At 33.7% G+C, this 18887-nt stretch overlaps 1 protein-coding gene across 1 annotated transcript; it reads left to right on the top strand.

Moving 5' to 3' along the window:
- The first annotated feature begins 644 nt into the window (after positions 1 to 644).
- Positions 645 to 17536, top strand: LOC148176763 (uncharacterized). Its single transcript, XM_088032126.1, has 6 exons — positions 645 to 735; positions 2237 to 2390; positions 2454 to 2570; positions 2728 to 2817; positions 10714 to 16865; positions 17114 to 17536. The coding sequence occupies exons 2-5, from the start codon at positions 2253 to 2255 to the stop codon at positions 16858 to 16860; spliced, it is 6492 nt and encodes a 2163-aa protein (XP_087888252.1). The 5' UTR covers positions 645 to 735; positions 2237 to 2252; the 3' UTR covers positions 16861 to 16865; positions 17114 to 17536.
- Positions 17537 to 18887: the final 1351 nt, after the last annotated feature.

The raw sequence follows: 18887 nt of genomic DNA, 5'->3' as shown, positions 1-18887 counted from the left end.
ATAGTTAAGCTACTAGTTATTTGTGTACCAAGGCCAAAAAGTGTTTCTTTTTTGGCCAAGCCTATTTTTAATAGCATCGATGGCACTTTTTGGCCGTGAGACACACATGATTTTTTAGGCGGCGTCATTAAATTTACAAGTTAATTAATTTTATTTATTTGATGTGATTTTTGATGTTGTTGCAGCAGCACTGCTAGACATGTTCATTTTCAAATAATTCAACACGTCTTTGTTGCACTTCACAACAGTTTGTCGATTTGATTTTACCCAAATAATTATAAAATTGGGGGTAATGCCGGTATTTTGATGTAACATGCAAAACTATGGATCGATGGCGCCACCATAGATCGGCCAAAAATGTTTGTGGCCAGAAAAGACTTACTTTTAGGCCGCTTTTGAGGCCTAAAAGTTCTATTTTCAGTTTAAGTCGCCTAAAAAATATTGTTTTTACCTTTCGTCATCGACAAATCGAAAAAAGATCAGACTAACGGATTAACAAGCCGAGAGTTATTGCTTGCTTAGTTTTAAAATTGTTATTTATTTAATAACTTAAAAATTAAACGCAATTACAGATAAGATTAGATTAGATTAATTTTCAATTCGTCTTTAAAACGTAAAGTCCATTCAATACGATCTAGTGTTGGCACTTATTTTGCCAGTTCAAGTTAACGTGCTCTAATTTGTGCTCAAAGTGTGAACAGTAATTAAAGTGATAACATATGTACTACCAAAAAAGTAAGTTTCATTGGCGTCTATAAGTGTACAGTTGCGAACACGGAATTTCGAACAGTGTTTTCCTGTCACTTGAAAATTTGACAAAAATTGAATGTATTTTAAGCTTTATTGTCATTATGACATTTTCATAGTTACGGTGGAGCCCAAGCATATATTTTATATCAAACCTTAGTGAGGTCCAAAGGTTGATCCTAGCCTGAAATTTGGGACTGTACCCAAAAACTGTGTCGAGGAATGTACTTGATAGGGATATTTTTAAACACCAAAAGTTGCCGACATGCATGGCAGCATTTTGACAGGAACGTCAAAATTTGTAAACATTGATGAGACATTTACATTTCGCGTTGGAATAACGTTAAAAACTGTTGAATTCTTTCAAAAATATGAGGTTATTGCATTAAAAATTGGGATGGTTTTTAAATAAGTGGTTTCTTTGTTTGTTATTAACAGTGAAGTAATAGAATCTCGCCGACTAGCAGCTTACTATTGTGTTTTTGAAACACGAATGTTTAATCACCTAATTATAGGATTAAAGAGGACAAGAGAAGTGATGCAAGTGAAACTAGAATGAAATCTTAACCGAAATCTTGGCCTACTCGTCCACAAAGAAGTAGTAAATTCAAAATTTGATAAATTAGCTCTAACCTTAACCACTCTAGTTGGAAACTGTCTGATTTTACTTCATGAATGTTTGCAACTGTACTGCATTTGCGTAAATTCAGCACACATTATTAACTTTATAACCAAATGCCCTACTTATGTCAAACTCTAAAGGAATCTTCAAACTCTAGCTTTGTTAAATTTTTTGCAATGAATCGTTCTCAAAGGCAAACACCACTTTTCTTGTAGTTTATAAATAATAAGCATAAAGCATAGATGTCAATTTTATCTCTAAACCGAGCTACAAATCAGTTTTTGCTCGAAAAGTTTCTTCACACACGCTACTCTTACTGCATTGATGTGCAAAATGATATAATGAAATCTTGAAATCATTAATCTGATATAATCTTGCCCCAAAAAGCCTATGGATGAGTTTAGGGCACCTCTTCGTATTAGATGTAACGGATGTAACCTATCATTGCGAAGTCTTCAATGGCAACTTACGCACCGGTCCACTGTAAGAAAGGACCGGTATCTCTTTTTTAGTGTTTTGCTAACTACTTTCAATTGACAGTGCAGTATTTAAGAGCCAGCGAAGTTCATAAATTTAAGTTTGTAGGTTAGTGTAAACAAATCCATTTTGACATATTGACGTTTGACACGATATCCCCCTCTTCTTCAAAACACCCCAATTAGTACCAACTTTAATGAATTTTACTAACACAATACAATACACTGGTCATTCATGTATACTAGTTAACACTAAAATGGGGGCCACACTATCAATTGGTATGACATATATAAAGTGCTGTGTTCTATAAGTGAAACTTATAACTTGATAATCGAGCTAGATAATGTGTCACTTTAATGACGTTTGAAAAAAAATACATTATTTTTATAGGACTAATTCGGTAATCATGGATGACAGTGAGGATGAACGTATTCGACAACTGGAAGAACAAATGAAACAGATACAAAAACAACTAAAGAAAGCAAAGCTAAAAAAGTTACAATCCCAAAATCATGCGTCGACAAGTTCACTTTCGAGCTCAGTTGTAAGTCACAATCACAATCATTTATCTGCAACATAAAATTTTCTAATTAAAAAAAATGTTAAGGATCAAGATAAAACAATACAACCAAACACTTCTCAGCAACACAGAAAGCAAAGCAAGGAAGACAACAATGCATTTCCACCAAAATTCTGTACTTCAGCAAAAAATAAAGAAAAAAAGGTGAGTTATTAATTTGTTTTGATCTAGGTAACTAAGAAATGAAAAAATATGTTTATTCCAGCTTTTCTATAAAAGAGTCTCTTCTTACAATGATTTCAAAAAGAGAAAGAAATGATTATAAAAAAATTATTTCTAAAAAATTTTGAATTTTTTTTAGAGTGTCACAACCTTGAAAGCTGGAGACGCATTTCATGAACCTTCTTCACCACAACGTAAAGTTTCTTCAGGAACAAAGTCTGCGTTAAAGGTAAGTGTCTCAGCTTTTCAATTCGCTTTTGATTTTGTTTTTTTTTTGCAAGAATTTGCAGTGCATTAAAGTGACGTTATTCAAAGTTCTAGAACCAGCTTCATTTGTAAACATTAGGGTAATGCGTCAACTTTGATGCTACTTTAATTGTTACTCCCTCTGACCAAAATTAAGTGTCCGCTTTGACGAAAATGTTTGTCCAGAAATAAGTGCCCAATTTCAAAAAATTGGAGTATTTTAATAACACTGTATGTATTGAACTTACAATAAGTTAACTATGGTTCACAAAATTTAACTCTAAGTTGAAACAACATTATTCCACTATTCTATATTAACACTATAACAAAACTTAATTTTGCCTATTTCCTATTGCTTGAACTTTATTTTTCGTTTGTTGGATAATATCTATATTGCACTCTAAGCAGAGTGACAAGTTTCCCTCCCGTATCAAACGATCTTTTGACATATAGAGTAATCGATAATTATTACCACCCTGCACCTTCATAATCTCAATCATGCATTGCTGATAATATAAAAAAATATATTTATGGTTTCCCGACTGATTTCTAAAAGAGTCAGTGACTGCAGTAATTAATTCATCGATGTTTCTAGGTGCAGTTTGATATTGAAGGCTTTGCATTGTGTTAAAAAATTCTAAATCTAAGACATTTGTATCTGGACTGTTTGGAGGCTGATATGTTATTCGGATATCAAAGGACGTTTCGTAAACTGCTTCAATAAAGTTTGCGTCATTTGGATCCATATGAGGTTTCGCGTTATCTTGTTGAATCCATATGGGTTGTGTCCGATCCGAAAGCGGCCATTGTCTTTCAATCGCAGGAAGAACTTCTTGTACTCTTTTTTGCCAACAGAAGGTGCGACTTTGGTCTTTATGGTACCGGCTGGTCTATTTTTACTGCCACGTTTTGCAGGTTTCTCGTATACAAACGGCCAAATACCCAGTTTTCCGTCAAACCATTGATTGCGAGCACAATCTCATTGTGACAAACATTACTTTGGTGATAAATTTTTTACTTTTGCAAGTACGATAAGGTTCTATTTCATCATGAGCAAGATAAAATTTATTTGAATCCTTTGAAAGATAAAACCGCTTCTCGTCAACATGGATGACGTTTTTCATATCCTGGAAAATCGGCTTTCCGAGAGCAAGACTTTGGGGGTCTACCATTGACAAACAGTATTTTAAACGTTGGCTTTTGTTGGCCTCTGTTAGAAATGGTTTGATGGCGTTGGAATGAGGTTTAATTTGTCCTAACTTAATCCTGTTACAACCGCGTAACTAGGCCTCTAGAAACGGGTGGGCCAAGGGTGGACCTAGCAATTTTTGATAGGGCCACATGACAATATTGATAATATCGTGTGATAAATATTGTTTGTAATCAAGTCATCGATGAAAATAAATCCGTATGTGTATCGACAATTCATACTAGCGATCTGATATCAAACTTGGCAACCGAATCTATGAAAATAGATAAATTAAGCGACAAAAGAGAATCAAAAGGAGATCTAGAAGGTGTTAGACACAGGATGGGAGAACACCTTCAACGTAGATTCGCTAGTTGTTCACTTTTGGCATTACAGTTGACAACCATTTGACAGCTGTCAGTACATACCAATCTATCAAAGACATATCCACAATTTAACTTGCAAGGCTGACTCGCTTACAAAAAACATTGATCACACGATAAGAAAATATTATGTTTTTATAATTAAAAACCTTTTTACATATGTACATTTGAAAACAATAAATGTTCAATGAAGTAAAATACATATGACGATTATTATGCACACCATCGAAAGTGTTTATTATTGTTTCAGCTTCCAAATTTTTTGCAGTTGCAATTTCTATTTTAATAACAGCTAAATTACAGAGTCTATCACTTCCCATGGATTTACGAATGTAAGTCTTTATTCGTTTTAATGCCAAGTATGTTCGTTCGCAACTCGCGCTGGAAACTGGTATTGCAACAGCAATCACAGTGAGTTTATATGTTTCAGAAAACATACTTTTCAAGAAGATCCAAAAAATCCATTATACTCGTTATTTTCTTTTTAGTTTCCGACTCAAATCTTGCTATAGTGTTCGGCAAAATATTAATTTCTGATTTCAAAATGTCACAGTGACATTCATAAAATTCGGCGAATGGCAATAAATGTTCCAAATATATAAATAAATAATTTTGGGGATGCAAACTTGCTGTAGCAATAATTGTTTTGCTGCAATTTTCAAATGGTGATTTTAATTCTTGTAGAATTAAATCTATGCTTGGTATAAAAATACGCACTTTAAGCTAAAACAATTTTAAAAAGTCTTTCTTATTAGGTCGGACTTTGGATTAAATCTCCTTAAATGGGGATAAAGTAAATAACCATTCCATTAAAATCTCCAATTTTTTACTGTATTAATAATTTTCATCGCTTGGGCACACGGGTGGGCCACCTCTAGTTACGCGGTTGTCCTGTTATGAAGCGTTGATTTTGTATGTAATTTCTATTGTATGAGCAAGTGATCTAATATTTCGACGATGGTGCAAAGGTACACGTTTTACCACCTCTACTAGGTGGCCCTCGGAATTCTGTAGATCTCGGTTCTTTCGTGAACCTCGCTTTTCCGTAGCGTTGGATGATAATTTGGAATTACTTATTTATTAGATCCACAGAATTCCGAGGACCACCCTAGTTAATAGTATTTATTAGTCATTTAACATTTAGAAAAGGAAATTTTAAGATAACTTCATATTTTGTGTTTTTCGATTGATGAAACTTTGTTAGAAAGAATTAGTCATGGCAAAATGTAAATTTTCCTGATCATTTTAAAATGAATAAAAGAATAAAAAGTTTAACAGATAAAAAAAATTAAGGAACCAACGGGCTTCGTTATTAAAAATTCAACAGTACCTACCACGCAGAAAATTCATAACTGTTTGCGCCTATCGTAGTTTCTAAGTCCATTGCAAATTCTATTACAATGAAAAAAGAAAAAATATAAGACACGCGGTGTAGTCTCTCATTTGGGCATCACGTCATAGCAAGAAAAAAAGATATATTAGAATCTCGCAAATTTATATAAATTGGTGAGTTTCTAGGAATAATTTCGTTAATTCGCAAATAAACTTTGCATTTCAATATCCTTGATAATTAGAATTATTATACATACAGGATGTTTGGGATTTTTGCTGCCAAATTTTAAACAGGCAGACCGAAAATTGGTGGATACAAAAAACTTTATACCATTTTGAGATTTGAGCAATAATTTATAAATGAGCTACAATAATTTAAATTTTGAGGTCCATTGTTTGAGAACGACCTGCTTGTTTAAGTTTATTCATTTATAAATTGGTATTCACCAGGTATTAATGCTTCTCAAAAATGACATTTATATGAGTTCACCTGATTTCCTCGTTGATTGTCTTGTGATTTTGTCAAACGTTCCCTGATTTCATTGTGATTTCGTCTAACTTTAACTGATTTTATTGATGTCGTCTAACTCCTCATTTTCAAGTAATATTCGCTGATTTTCTAATGATTACCCTTGATATCTTAATAATTTTCCCCTATTGATATTATATTGATTTCTTATTAATGACATAATTTGTCAGAGGTTAATACTTCTCAAAAATGCTATACACTTAACTTCTTTATATTTCCTCGCTTATTTCTCCTGATTTCCTTTTGATTTCGTCTAACTTTTTTTGATGTCCTTGTAATTTCGTCTAATTTTTCCCTAACTTCCTATTGATTGCTCCTGATATTCAAATGATTTTCCAGCGATTTCGTCTTACTTTCTTTGTTTTTTTTTATTTCGTTTAAGTTTCCCTGATTTCGTAACAAATTCTTCTGATTCATAGTGATTTCCTAAGACTGATACACTGATTTCTTGGGAAGGTTAATCCCAGAAGTTAATATTTTTTTCCTTGTGTTCTTGTCTAACTTTCTCGGATTTTCTTGTAATTTCGTCTAAATTTCCCTGATTTCCTTGTGATTTCGTTTGAATTTTTTTGATTTCCTAGTAATGTCCTCTTATTTTCTATTGATTTTTCCCTGAATTTTTAGTGATTTTGTCTAACTTTCCCTGATTTCCTAATTATTTCCTCTGATTTCCTATTGGCTGCCCCTTATGTTTTTAAGATTTCAACTGATTTTCTAGTGATTTCCTATTGATTTCCTTGATTTCCTCGTAATTTTTTAAGACTAATACACCGATTTTCCTGGGAGGTTAACCTCTCGGTTTTTAATAAGCAGATCCGCTGTTTGCAAATAAGATTTATTTGCGATTCTCAGTTTATGAAGAAAGACTGCTGTTGATAATTTTTGTGAGTTTTTTTTACTACAGTTCAATTCATGAAATTCTACAGTTACCTTTTGAAACATTCTTTTTTACCTCAATAGAGACCTACACAACTCAATTAGCACACTCAATGCAAATACTTATATCTTATATCATATCCCAAACATGCATGAAAAATCGTATTTTTTTGTAAATTGAGAGTACGGTTTTGTAGTTAATTAATGTTAAATTATGTTATAATTATTGTTCTCTTCGAATTCATACTTATTTATCGGTTCATTCGTAGTGAACATTATTTTATCCAATCCCTATCTCCGCTTAAACACTTGTCGGCATGACTTTATGGCTTAATTGGAGTACTCACTACACAATTTTTTTATTGATTTTTTAACAGATTTTTTATTGATGAAAAACATCCGTAAAATGTGCCACCTGACTATCCCTCTCTGATGGTCAGTTTTTTTTCTGGTGAGAAAGGGTGGATGTCGGTCATAAATAACAAAAACTAACTCAAATGATGGATTACTCCTTTTGCGTAATAAATACCCCAATTAATCATAGATACTTGCATTTTTAGTCTCTCTAATATCTAGTTACTGCTTTAGAACGATTAAAAGTCGACCGAGTCGTAAATGGTACTAACGTTTTGGGGTATTTATGATGAACGGTTCGGTTTTTCTTTTTTTGTTCAACTACAATAAAGCGACCATCAGGACGTCCTGTCGCATTCTTTATACAGGGTCCGGCAACACTTGTGTCCACCCCCAAAATCGTCTTTAATTTTAAAGATAAAATTTTGAAAATTTGCATACGCTCACAGTTGACAATGTGTTAAAAACATCTCAATTGTTATTCTAGATTCAATGCAAATTGTCTTCAAAATTTGAGAAAAAATGCTGTTTTATCAAGTTAGTTTCCAAATTCATTACGTCAAAATTGGGAACTACGTTTACACCCATCTGTCAGCATCCTGTGTCACAAATGACATCTATCCTTTGGCTCACTTTAGATTGTAACAAAAGTTTTAATTGGTGAAATTGTCGTTTTGTCGATGTTAATTAACGATTTCTGGTGTCCATAAAGTGCAACATGCCCGTGGTAACAAAATTAACCTTTATAAGAGTGAATGAAGTGACTTGTGACTTTTGGTGTAAACGTAGTTTGCCGCTGCGCCGTCATAATTTTGAAGACTAACTTGATAAAACAACGTTTTTTTCGCAAATTTTAAACACAATTTGCATTAGATTTAAAACAAAAACTCAAATATTTGTATCACAGTTATGTTGAAAAAAAATAATTTCGCGAATATTTCCGCAAAAACTCAAAAATCGTTGAAAATTATATTTCTTAGGCGTCGCGACGCCAACCAAATCGTGATAAAAAACAGATTTTTGCGTCGGCATCTAGAGCTTTGTCATCTATGCATCTATCATGCAAAATTTCAAAATTGTAACTTTAAAATTAAAAACGATTTTGGGGGTGGACACAAGTGTTGCCGGACCCTGTATAGGTTTCGCATTCTTAATCCCTTTTTAATTTATTGTTTTCTTCGAGTTCATAATTGTTTATCGCGACTATCGTTGTGTGATGGTCGTTTTTTTAGTTGTGTGAAGGAAAATGGGGTGATGTCGATACATGTCATAAATAATAAAATTTAAGAAGAAGTACCACAATTAAGAAGCCATACGCACTTGCATCCCTCTAATTTCTATGGCCTTTCAACGATTAAAAATTGACCGAGTCCTAATGGTCACCAAAATTTGAATTCGTCGCATCAATTTCATTTATCTGTTACACTTTTGTTAACTTTACGTAATATCCTTTTAACGTCTGCCTTGACTTTCGATAAAAACGTGTAAATCTGTTTTTTTGATATTTTGTCGGAATTGATACTTTGAAAAAATGGACTGTTACATGATATTGAAAGTGTAGCAATATTGTGTAGTAAATATTAAAATTAAGCGCCGAAATGTCTCCATTCTTTGTAAATTTATTGTTCTCTTCGAGTTGTTTATCCGTTCATTCATTATTATACAATCAAGTTGGAATTTATTTGTAGATATGATTTTTTTTGTAACTTTTCCCCGTACCAAAATCACACGCTTGCAATAAAATTTCCATCGGAAACTGTTTCGAAAAATATCCCAATATGCAAAAAATTAATGAGAAATCGTATTGTCTCGATACGCTACAGTTTCGGGAGATAATAGAGTACGTCTTTGTTGTAGTAGGTCGGGAATGGAATAAAATTTAGAAAGTCGAAATTGATTACACGTTCGTTTCTTTGATTATGCTTTAAGTAATAAAGTCTTCGTAACGCGGAAGAGGCGGTTCAATTTGCTTAGATATCACTTCAGATCCCGAGAAGTGAGGAAAAAAATATTGGTCATAATACTCGGGCAGTATTTGAAGCTCCGCTGTCAAGTTACATTTGCAGCAGGTACCAAATAGTGATTTTATGTTTGTCCATCAAATGATGATCTGGGATTAAACAATGAATTCGCGCTTGTAAAGAACATGCTTCCAAATTTTTAAGTTTAAGTTACGCATACATACCGAAAACACACCTTGATGGTCAAAGAGATCCTGTATTAAAAATAAACCGAACTCAATTAATAAATCAATTTTCGCCAATGTTTTCTTCGTTGCTCGAACCGATTTAAATAAGTGCCGAGAAAAAAAAACCGCTACCGTACATGTTGTGTGTACAAAAAATCAGACCCTTTTGAGATGTTTATGACTGTGTCTCTCGACTTAATGGTTATGGTTTTGTCCCCACGAAACCGACGTACGGCGAGGTTCCAGAAAACACAGGACTCGTACCCAGAGTTTTAAAAATTTATTTTGCGAAAACCAAACGGCCGAAGAGGACGAAAACCGGCCAGTTTGTTAGTTTGGAAACTTGTCGATTATCGGCATCTTGTCGAAATCGAACATCTCAACTTCAGAGAGAGGCTCACCCAGCGCGTTTTAGTATAGAGTTAATGTCAATACGTTTTGGTTTTCGCCCTACTCTGCCAGTCTTGTTTAATACCACATTTGCCCTGCTTAACCCATTAAGCATAGAATTTTTTTCCTCGGTGCCAAATTCGACTTACAGTTTTTACCGAGACGGAGAAATGGTTTTTTCACCCTCCTTCATCGACCCCTTTTTCAGTTTGCCTTTGTTGCTGACTGTTAATTTTTTTCTTGAATTCACCAAAAATTGTTCGGAATTTTCTATGGTTTGTTTAAACCGGTACTAAATCATTTGACAATTAAAAGTGTCTTAAAAATTGGAGATGCAGAATCACGTACTAAATGCAATTTCACTTCTGATTGCTGAAAACTGAGATATTTGACAGCTTTTATACGGTAAACAAAAAAAAATTGCACCTCCTTCTTAATATAAAGTTAAGTTTGAAAAATTAGTGAAACAGGACACTTAATTCTCGGCAGAGGGAGTATTTATTATTTCTGTCTTAAAAATCTTAAAAATTGTACCTAAAACTAGTTGCAGACGTCAATTTTAGAATAAGTATTCGCCGGTTTGCGCTTCGGGTCCGAATTTAGTTCTGCAACTTGTATAACAGCGTTCTTCTTTCTAGCCGAACCAGTTTCCTAAACGAACCGAAGCTGTGGATCACGGCAAAAAATTTGAAGAATTAATGTGTGGTTTGTACGCTTTAAAATTTAGCGTCGATGATGAAGTTGAGAATTTTCAAATGACTTCAAATAGCAAGGAGTGTGGCGATTTTGATGATATCGAAATTAAAGTTGTGTTCAAAGATGGAAGGAAACGACGTTTTATGATTCAACTGAAGCACAAAGACAACGCTTCTATTTTAAAGAGGGGTGATTTTGAAAAAGAAAAAGGTCCGTATTCGCTTAAAAAATATTTCGAGACGATTTCCAAGATTGAGGGCGATGATGATGACGTCTTTATTCTTTACACTAACAACAACGTTAACTTGGATGCAGACTTCAATTTCTGTATCACAACTGACGCGGGTGAAGACACAATTGAGATTAAAAAATGTGCGCATTTCGAACAGTTGTTGCTAAACAGCACAAATAGATCAGTTTTCGAGTTTCGGTCTCAAAAAAGCAACAAAATTCTTTATCTCTACGCTCAGCAAGATAATATTGGAGCAGTTGAGATTAAGTTAAGAAAGATACTACAAGAGTACCTAAATTGTAACATTTACAGTTCTCTCACTTATTATTTGCACAAATGGTGGTCACAGAATTACATTTTAACCAAACATGACTTCATTGTCAAGTTGACAGAACTCGCTCTTTCCCCTTTCATGCAACACCTCTCAAGTGAGAAAGTCAATGACCAAACAAAAATTTTGACGCAAGCAATTTTGGGATTTGAAATGACAATCGTAAGAGACGATGAAGAAATTATTAGCCAAATTTGGGACACGCAAAAACTTGATGATTCTTCTAAAGAAGTTGAAAAACGCTTCACTTTGACTGAAAGTAGAGAATCAGATGCTTGGAGGTCAAAACTTGCGTGGTTTTTAGAGACAGCTCCTTTCGTCGTAAAAGTAGATGAAACAAATAAAGCAACAATCTCTGCAGTTTTAAAATTGCTGAAAAAGAGTCTCAGAAACAAAAAAATTCTGTTGGTTGGAAATGTGTCAACTAGTGATTTTAAAAATTGGAAAATTTTTGAAAAGTTGTCGGATTTATCAGGTGCTATTCACGGAAAAATTATAAACGATTATAAAATTTCACTGCAAGGTAGACCAGCCATTCCTTTGCATCAACTGACTCAGATAAATGAATGTGTTTCTGAATATTTTGGGACAAAGGAACTATTGGAAATGACTCAAAACAAGTGTTGTGTTGGGACGCCACGTGAAAAACTACCGGAATTGCACATCCCCAGAAGTGTTGTAAAGATTGAAGTACAAAAAGATGAGAAACAAGAGGAAATAATAGCAAGTGTGGTAAAGGAAAATGATATTTTCAATAACTTTAAAAGCAAATTAAATGTGTTTTGTGCGCCTCCTGGCATGGGCAAATCAAGACTTTTACAGTCATTAAATTACAATTGTCCTCCAGAATCTTGGGCTACCTTTGTCAATTTAAGAGATTGCAGTTCTTTTGCCAAAAATTCAAAACCAGAAAACATAATATTAAAATTTGTGGGACTGTCAGGTGAAAATGAAGATCTATTAGAGACGAAAATTAAAAAACTGTTTTTCGAACAAAAAAAAATTGAAATATTTTTAGATGGTTTGGATGAAGTCGACAGTAAATATCTAGATCTTGTGTTGGAATGTGTCAGACACATGAATAAAGAAGGTTTTAATGTATGGATGTCTTCACGAGACAATTTACGTTATAAAGTATGGGAAACTCTGAAAGCGACACCAATTGAAATCCTTCAATTAAACGAAGAAGAACAAAAACATTACATTCATGGAAAGCTTAAAGACAAATATTCGCTGATGCAAATAAATAAAATTATAGACGCTTCTTTCAAAAATGTCAATCTTATTAACAGTCAAAAATTACTTGGAATCCCACTTCAGTTGCACATCCTGACTGAGATATTTCTTAATAACGACACAGCGTACAACCAACTCGAAGAAGAAAACTTTTTTGTTTTGACGCAAATGTACAAGTTGTTCTTCGAAGGAAAGAAGTCTCACACTTTACAAAAAACCAACATCGACCAAAGCAAAGAGCATTTAATTGGATTAAATTTCGAACAATATTTGGAACAATACGAAATACCTGCTCTTAAAGTGTGTTTAGATTTTCAAGATTATATAAAGTTAAATTTAAATGAAGGTAAAAGTAGCGAGTTTCTTAAAAATTTAGAAATGCAGGGTGACATGTATGGCGTACTAAGGGTATTCAAATCCTATTACTGGTTTGAGCATCAAACATTTGCTGAATATTTTGCATGTGTCTGGATGAAAAAAAACAGAGATAAACTTGTGCTTTTGAAAGATTCTTTATTCTCTGCTAGATATGAGAATTTACGGCGTATTTTCGATATAATGTTGTCAGAAAACCATCCTTTACATTTGGCGGTGATTTACGAAAATGTTAATGAAGTAGCAAAGCATTTAGACAAAAAGTTCAACGAAAGAGATAACAGTGGTCGAACGGCTTTTCTCTTAGCTTTCACTTATGGAAAATCTTTTGACTCTTTTAATTTTATGATGTTTATTCAATGTGAAACAAATGCTTATATGCAGATTGTAGACATGTTGGTAGAAAAATGTAAAGACATTGATCAGAGCGATAAAATATTATTTGATTTGAATTGGTTTGATTGTTCGTTAGATATGAAACTATTCAATGTGTACGCAATTGAAAAGCTTATAGAAAGCAAGCATTTGACGTTCAGTTGTGTTCAAAAAATTATTCAACAACTATCAGGTCGTTTAAATCTTGAAGATCTGGGATTCTTGTGTGCAAGGCTTGGGTATCACATACTGTTAGCAGAAATTCTGAAACAAGAGCCTGAATTAATCAATGCCACTGATGGCTATGGAAATCATATTTTGCACTGTGCGATTAAAGGCATAAGAAACGACGATTGTACCAAACCAAGAAAAAGGAATATTGCAACTGTCAAATTACTCCTAATTAACAGTAGGGATGTAAATGCTATTTATTACAACAACTACTTGACTTTGTTAGACTACGCTTGTGAGAGTGGATATGACGATATGCTTGAAGTTTTGATAGAAAGTGGAGCAAAGTGTGGTGATGGCAACACAATTCTACATCGAATTTCAGAAAGTCAACTAAATCAAATTGTGCTAGAAGTTGTTAAAAAATTTAAGATTGACATCAACGCTAAAAATGATAAAGGAGAAACTGCTTTGTATTTAGCTTATCAATCACAAAACTTTGATAATGCGAAAATTTTGGTGGAATTGGGATGCGACTTAAATATTTTGGATGAACATAAAAATTCAGTATTACATATGGCAATGCAAGGATGGATGGATAACTTTGCGTTAACTAAACTTTTAGTGTCAAAAGGTGTAAAAATAAATGCAGAGAATTGCTGGAATCAAACACCACTGCATCTTGCCGTGGCAAGAAAGTTTACGGAAAGTGCCAAACATTTGCTAGAAAATGGTGGCGACATTGTAGATAACCATAAAAATACGATTTTGCATCAGCTAATGAGATGTAATGGTGATAACACTGAAATGATAAAGTTTCTAATAGAAAAAGGTGTGAGCATAAATGCCCAAAATGACGAGGGAGTAACAGCGCTACATTACGCAATCGATAAAGGTTTCTTTAAAGGTGCAAAGTATTTAGTGGACAACAACGCCGATGTGAATATACAAACAAATTGCAAAAATACATGTTTACATCTTCGCATGATTAGTAAAAACGATGATACTGAGTTAACAAATTGTTTGATAAAAAAAGGGATCAACGTGAACGCCGCGAATGACTGGGGAACAACAGCCTTGCATACTGCAGCCCTCAATGGTTTAACAGAAAATGCAAAGTGTTTGGTAAAAACCAATGCTGATGTAAATTGTCAAGACAATGACAAAAACACATGCTTACACTGTTTGATGAAAGGTCTTAATGATAACAGTGAATTAACAGAATACTTAATACAAAAAGATGTCGACGTAAATAAAAAAAATGCTAATGGAGAAACAGCTTTGCACCTGGCGATTAACAAACGTTTTGCTGAAAGCTGTGTTCATTTGCTGAAGAATAAAGCTGATGTAAACATTGCAACAAACCGTAAAAATACAACTTTGCATATTCTTATGGAAGGTTGGAGTAAGAACGATTGGATTGGAATGACACAATGCTTGATAAAATTAGGTGTCCAAATCAACGCTCAAAATGCCCAAGGAAAGACTGCTCTGCATCTTGCACTCCTAAATCGCTTTTACGAAAGTGCTAAAATATTATTGGAAAACAATGCTAACGTTAATATTGAAGACGACTATAAAAATACATCTTTACATATTTATGCCAATTATAGTGATGAAAACGACAACACTGAGATTACAAAACGATTAATAAAAAAAGGTGTCAAAGTCAATGCCCAAAACCACGACGGAAAAACAGCATTACATTATGCAATTTCCCCTAACCTCAGAGAAACAGCAAAGTTGTTATTGAAAACCAATGTTGATGTTAATATTAAAGACAACAACAAAAATACGTGTTTGCATATACTAATGGCCTCTGGAAACGATGACAAACACAATACTGAAACTGCCAGAGATTTAGTTGCAAAAGAAGTCGATGTAAATGCACAAAATAACCGAGGTCTAACAGCATTGCATTATGCAATTTCGAAAAATCACGTTGAAAGCACTAAATATTTGTTGAAAAATCATGCTGATCCCAATATTAAAGACGACCGTGGCTTTACGTCTTTGCATCATTTAATAGACAATAAGAAGTATACAGAAAACATAAAAATAGCAAAGTACCTGGTAGAAAGCGATGTCAACGTAAATGCACAAAATTTAAAAGGAGAAACAGCTCTACTACTTGCGGTAAAAAGGCGTTTCACGGAAACCGTCAAATATTTATTGGAAAATGATGCAGATGCCAACATTGTGGACAATTGCAAAAATACGTCTTTACACTGGTGTTCGATTCGGTGCGACAACACCGAACTTGCACAACATTTATTAGAAAAAGGTGTCGACGTCAACGCTCAAAATGACGAGGGAGAAACAGCATTACTTCTTGCAACGCAAAGAGGTAAAATTAAAATGATCTGTTATTTATTAACACAAAATGCTGATTTGAATATTAAAGACAAAGTACATAACACGATCCTTCACTTTGCACTACAAGCGTACCACATCAACTTTGACTTTATAAAAGAGTTGCTGGAGAAAGGTTTTCATCCAGACACTCCAAATCAGCAAGGAATAACTCCAACGCTTTTTGCCTGTGAGAGTGGGAATTTCGAAAACGTGCTCGTTCTTAATAAGATAAAAGCAAATTTCTGTCATCTCGACAATGAGGGTAACAGTGCCCTACATTTTGCGGCAAGGAGAGACAATAATATTCAAATAATAGACTTTTTGCTGGAAGAAGGATTGAATATAGAGGTCGTCAACAGAAATGGTCAGACGCCCTTACATTTTGCATGCGAACTTGGTGACTCTAAAACCATCGAACATTTGCATCAAAAAAAGGCTAATTTTAAGACATTAGACCACGATGGAAACACAGTCTTGCATTATTGGTTCAAATATGATCAATTTTCGAAATATGACGATAAAAAAATAATCGATTTATTGCTGAGTGAAGGACCACAAAAAGTTAACGTTTGTAACAAAAAAGGCCAAACACCGTTACACTTTGCCTGCCAATTTAGCACTTTAGGTGCCGTTGAATGTTTGCTGCAAAGAAATGCTGATCTGAAAGCTGCGGACAATGACAGCAACACAGCTTTTCATTTTTTAGCTAAAAGCCACCAGTATGAGTACGTCGTTAAAGAAATCACAGAATTACTTCTTTGTAACGGTCTCAGTATCAACTCTTGTAATTTTTATGGAGAAACACCTTTACATCTTGCTTGCGAATATGGTCTTGCCGACACTGTCGAAGCTTTGTGTGAGAAAGGTGCAGATGCAACAATCATCGACAATCAGGGAAGAAGCGTAACAGATCATGCAAGAAGAAACGCGGTACAGTTTGACTACTCATTTCAAACAGAACAAAAGACAATACTGCATTATTTCGAAAACCAAGGCTTGAACATATCTGCATAGAAATTGTAAGTATGAAAAAAAGGCAAAATAGACTTTTAACTGTATGTATAGGCAACAAATCAATGATTTCTCGAAACTTCGGGAGATGCAGTGAAATAAAGATGTCACTTGTAGATTTCTTCAGCAGTCAAAAATTATAAAATTTTGATATCAACTTGACTCAAAATAGTAATCAGTTTTCATGATTGACTTCTTCAAAAAATTGTTATTATTTAAATTTTATATTAATTATTACTAATTTATTTTGTTTCAGGTTTCAATGGGAGTGGAATTCTTCGAGTACCGGTTTAGTTAATAGTTTCTCAGTCACCTATGACAATTTTTCATGGTGGTGATTTTTTTATATAGTTTTTTTTATAATGATGTAATTATTATGTTTAATGTCTAAAATTATTATATTGATTTCTGTAATATAAAATTAAGAAATATGGCAAAAACTCAAAGACAGCCAAAATATTTTAAACCAATATTTTTTAAGCATGTTTATTAGAAATACGCTCTTTTGATACTTAGATTAGAATATTGCAATGTAGAGAAAAAGTTAAGTACTGTTTAATGATTGATAGCAACTGAGCCACATCGCAAGATGTTGGTAAAAAGTACCCAGCAATCTTTGTCGCTGAGGTAGTGCACCCTCAAGTGGGATTAAATCAATAAACTATCAATCAAACGCTCATTATGGATGTAATTTTTTCAATAAAATAATTTTGACAAACTAGGAATTTTTGTTGTTCTCCACGAGACTTCAGCTAACTGTCAACTGTCATTTCCGATTTATTATATTTTTGTTACTCTTGGCCATTGAAAATGTCAAAGAAATTCATAGAAAATTGAAGCTTCGATTTCCCAAATTTTCGCCTTCAAAAAAAACTTCTACAATTTGTTGTTTATTATCTAAACATCATTTGATGTCATCTTATTGTTAGTATGTATTACACGCAGATGCATTGTAATCAAACTTCGATAAAGAATGTCCTATTAAAAAGACGTGCAAGTGTTCTGGGACACCTCTATATTAGACAAATATACAGGTAATCAAAATACGGGCGGGTAATTTAATTGAACTGAACTGACTTGACACTGTACATACAAGGCGTTGATTGATTGACGTTGATCTTCTAACTGATTAAAATATCTCATTTTATAAACTTATTTACCTTTTCAATTTATTATTCCCATTCTCTATTATTATGTCATTATGGCATTTAAATAAAAGTACATTGGTCGATCGTGGTCATGTAAGCACGTGCACGAATCTGTGCACAACACTCAAAATAGTCCCCAGGAAATTCACCACGACAAACAGTTTATTAATAGCAATAATGTGTTTTGAACGTTAATGAAAGTAATTTTGTTCACATTTTTTATAGTCTTTGTATAGTTGTAGTGATGAAATTAGAAGCTTGTACTCTCTGCCTCTGTATTTTGCAAATCTCCTCCTTAAAAGTTTTTGAGTTGGTTCAGAAAGAGTTTCATAATCCCCACGACTGTTTGTGTTTTGTGATTGAAAACGAATTAGATCTAGACTTAAGTCAAGTCTCACTTCTTAAAAACACTCAAATTGTGACTGTGAGCATTGAAAGTGCCGAGAAACTAAAAAAGGCGACTTGTGCTTGCCAAGTGTATGTTATTCTAAGTTCTTCAGGTCAACTAAACAGGATCATGGACTCCAAAAGTGTTAATTTGTACTTAAAGCCACACAAAGAAGTTTTTATTGTCACGGATGATGCCATCAATAGAAATCTCTTAGAATTGTCTTCGGCAATGCACAACTTAAGTCTTTACATTGAAATCAAAGACGAAGCACCCATAGAGGTGCGCCACCCATTTTGGGATCCTCCTTCTCTGTTGGTAAAATACAACCAGACATTCTGCGTCTCTCTTTTCCATCAACCACCTCTGGTTTACCTTGACGAAGAGCACGGAATACAAGATGGTATCGACATTAGAGTTTTAAAAAGTGTTTTACCGAACTGGCCTCTCCATTTTGCCGTCATTAAAAAAGCAAAAGTTCTTTTCTTTGTTGA

Source organism: Gnatocerus cornutus, chromosome 3, assembly GCF_029298725.1.
Source record: "Gnatocerus cornutus isolate USDA-ARS CGAHR chromosome 3, icGnaCorn1.1, whole genome shotgun sequence".
In the NCBI taxonomy this organism is placed as follows: Eukaryota; Metazoa; Arthropoda; class Insecta; order Coleoptera; family Tenebrionidae; genus Gnatocerus; species Gnatocerus cornutus.
The sequence above is the reverse complement of the archived record's forward strand: the minus strand, read 5'-3'. Positions and strand labels throughout refer to the sequence as shown.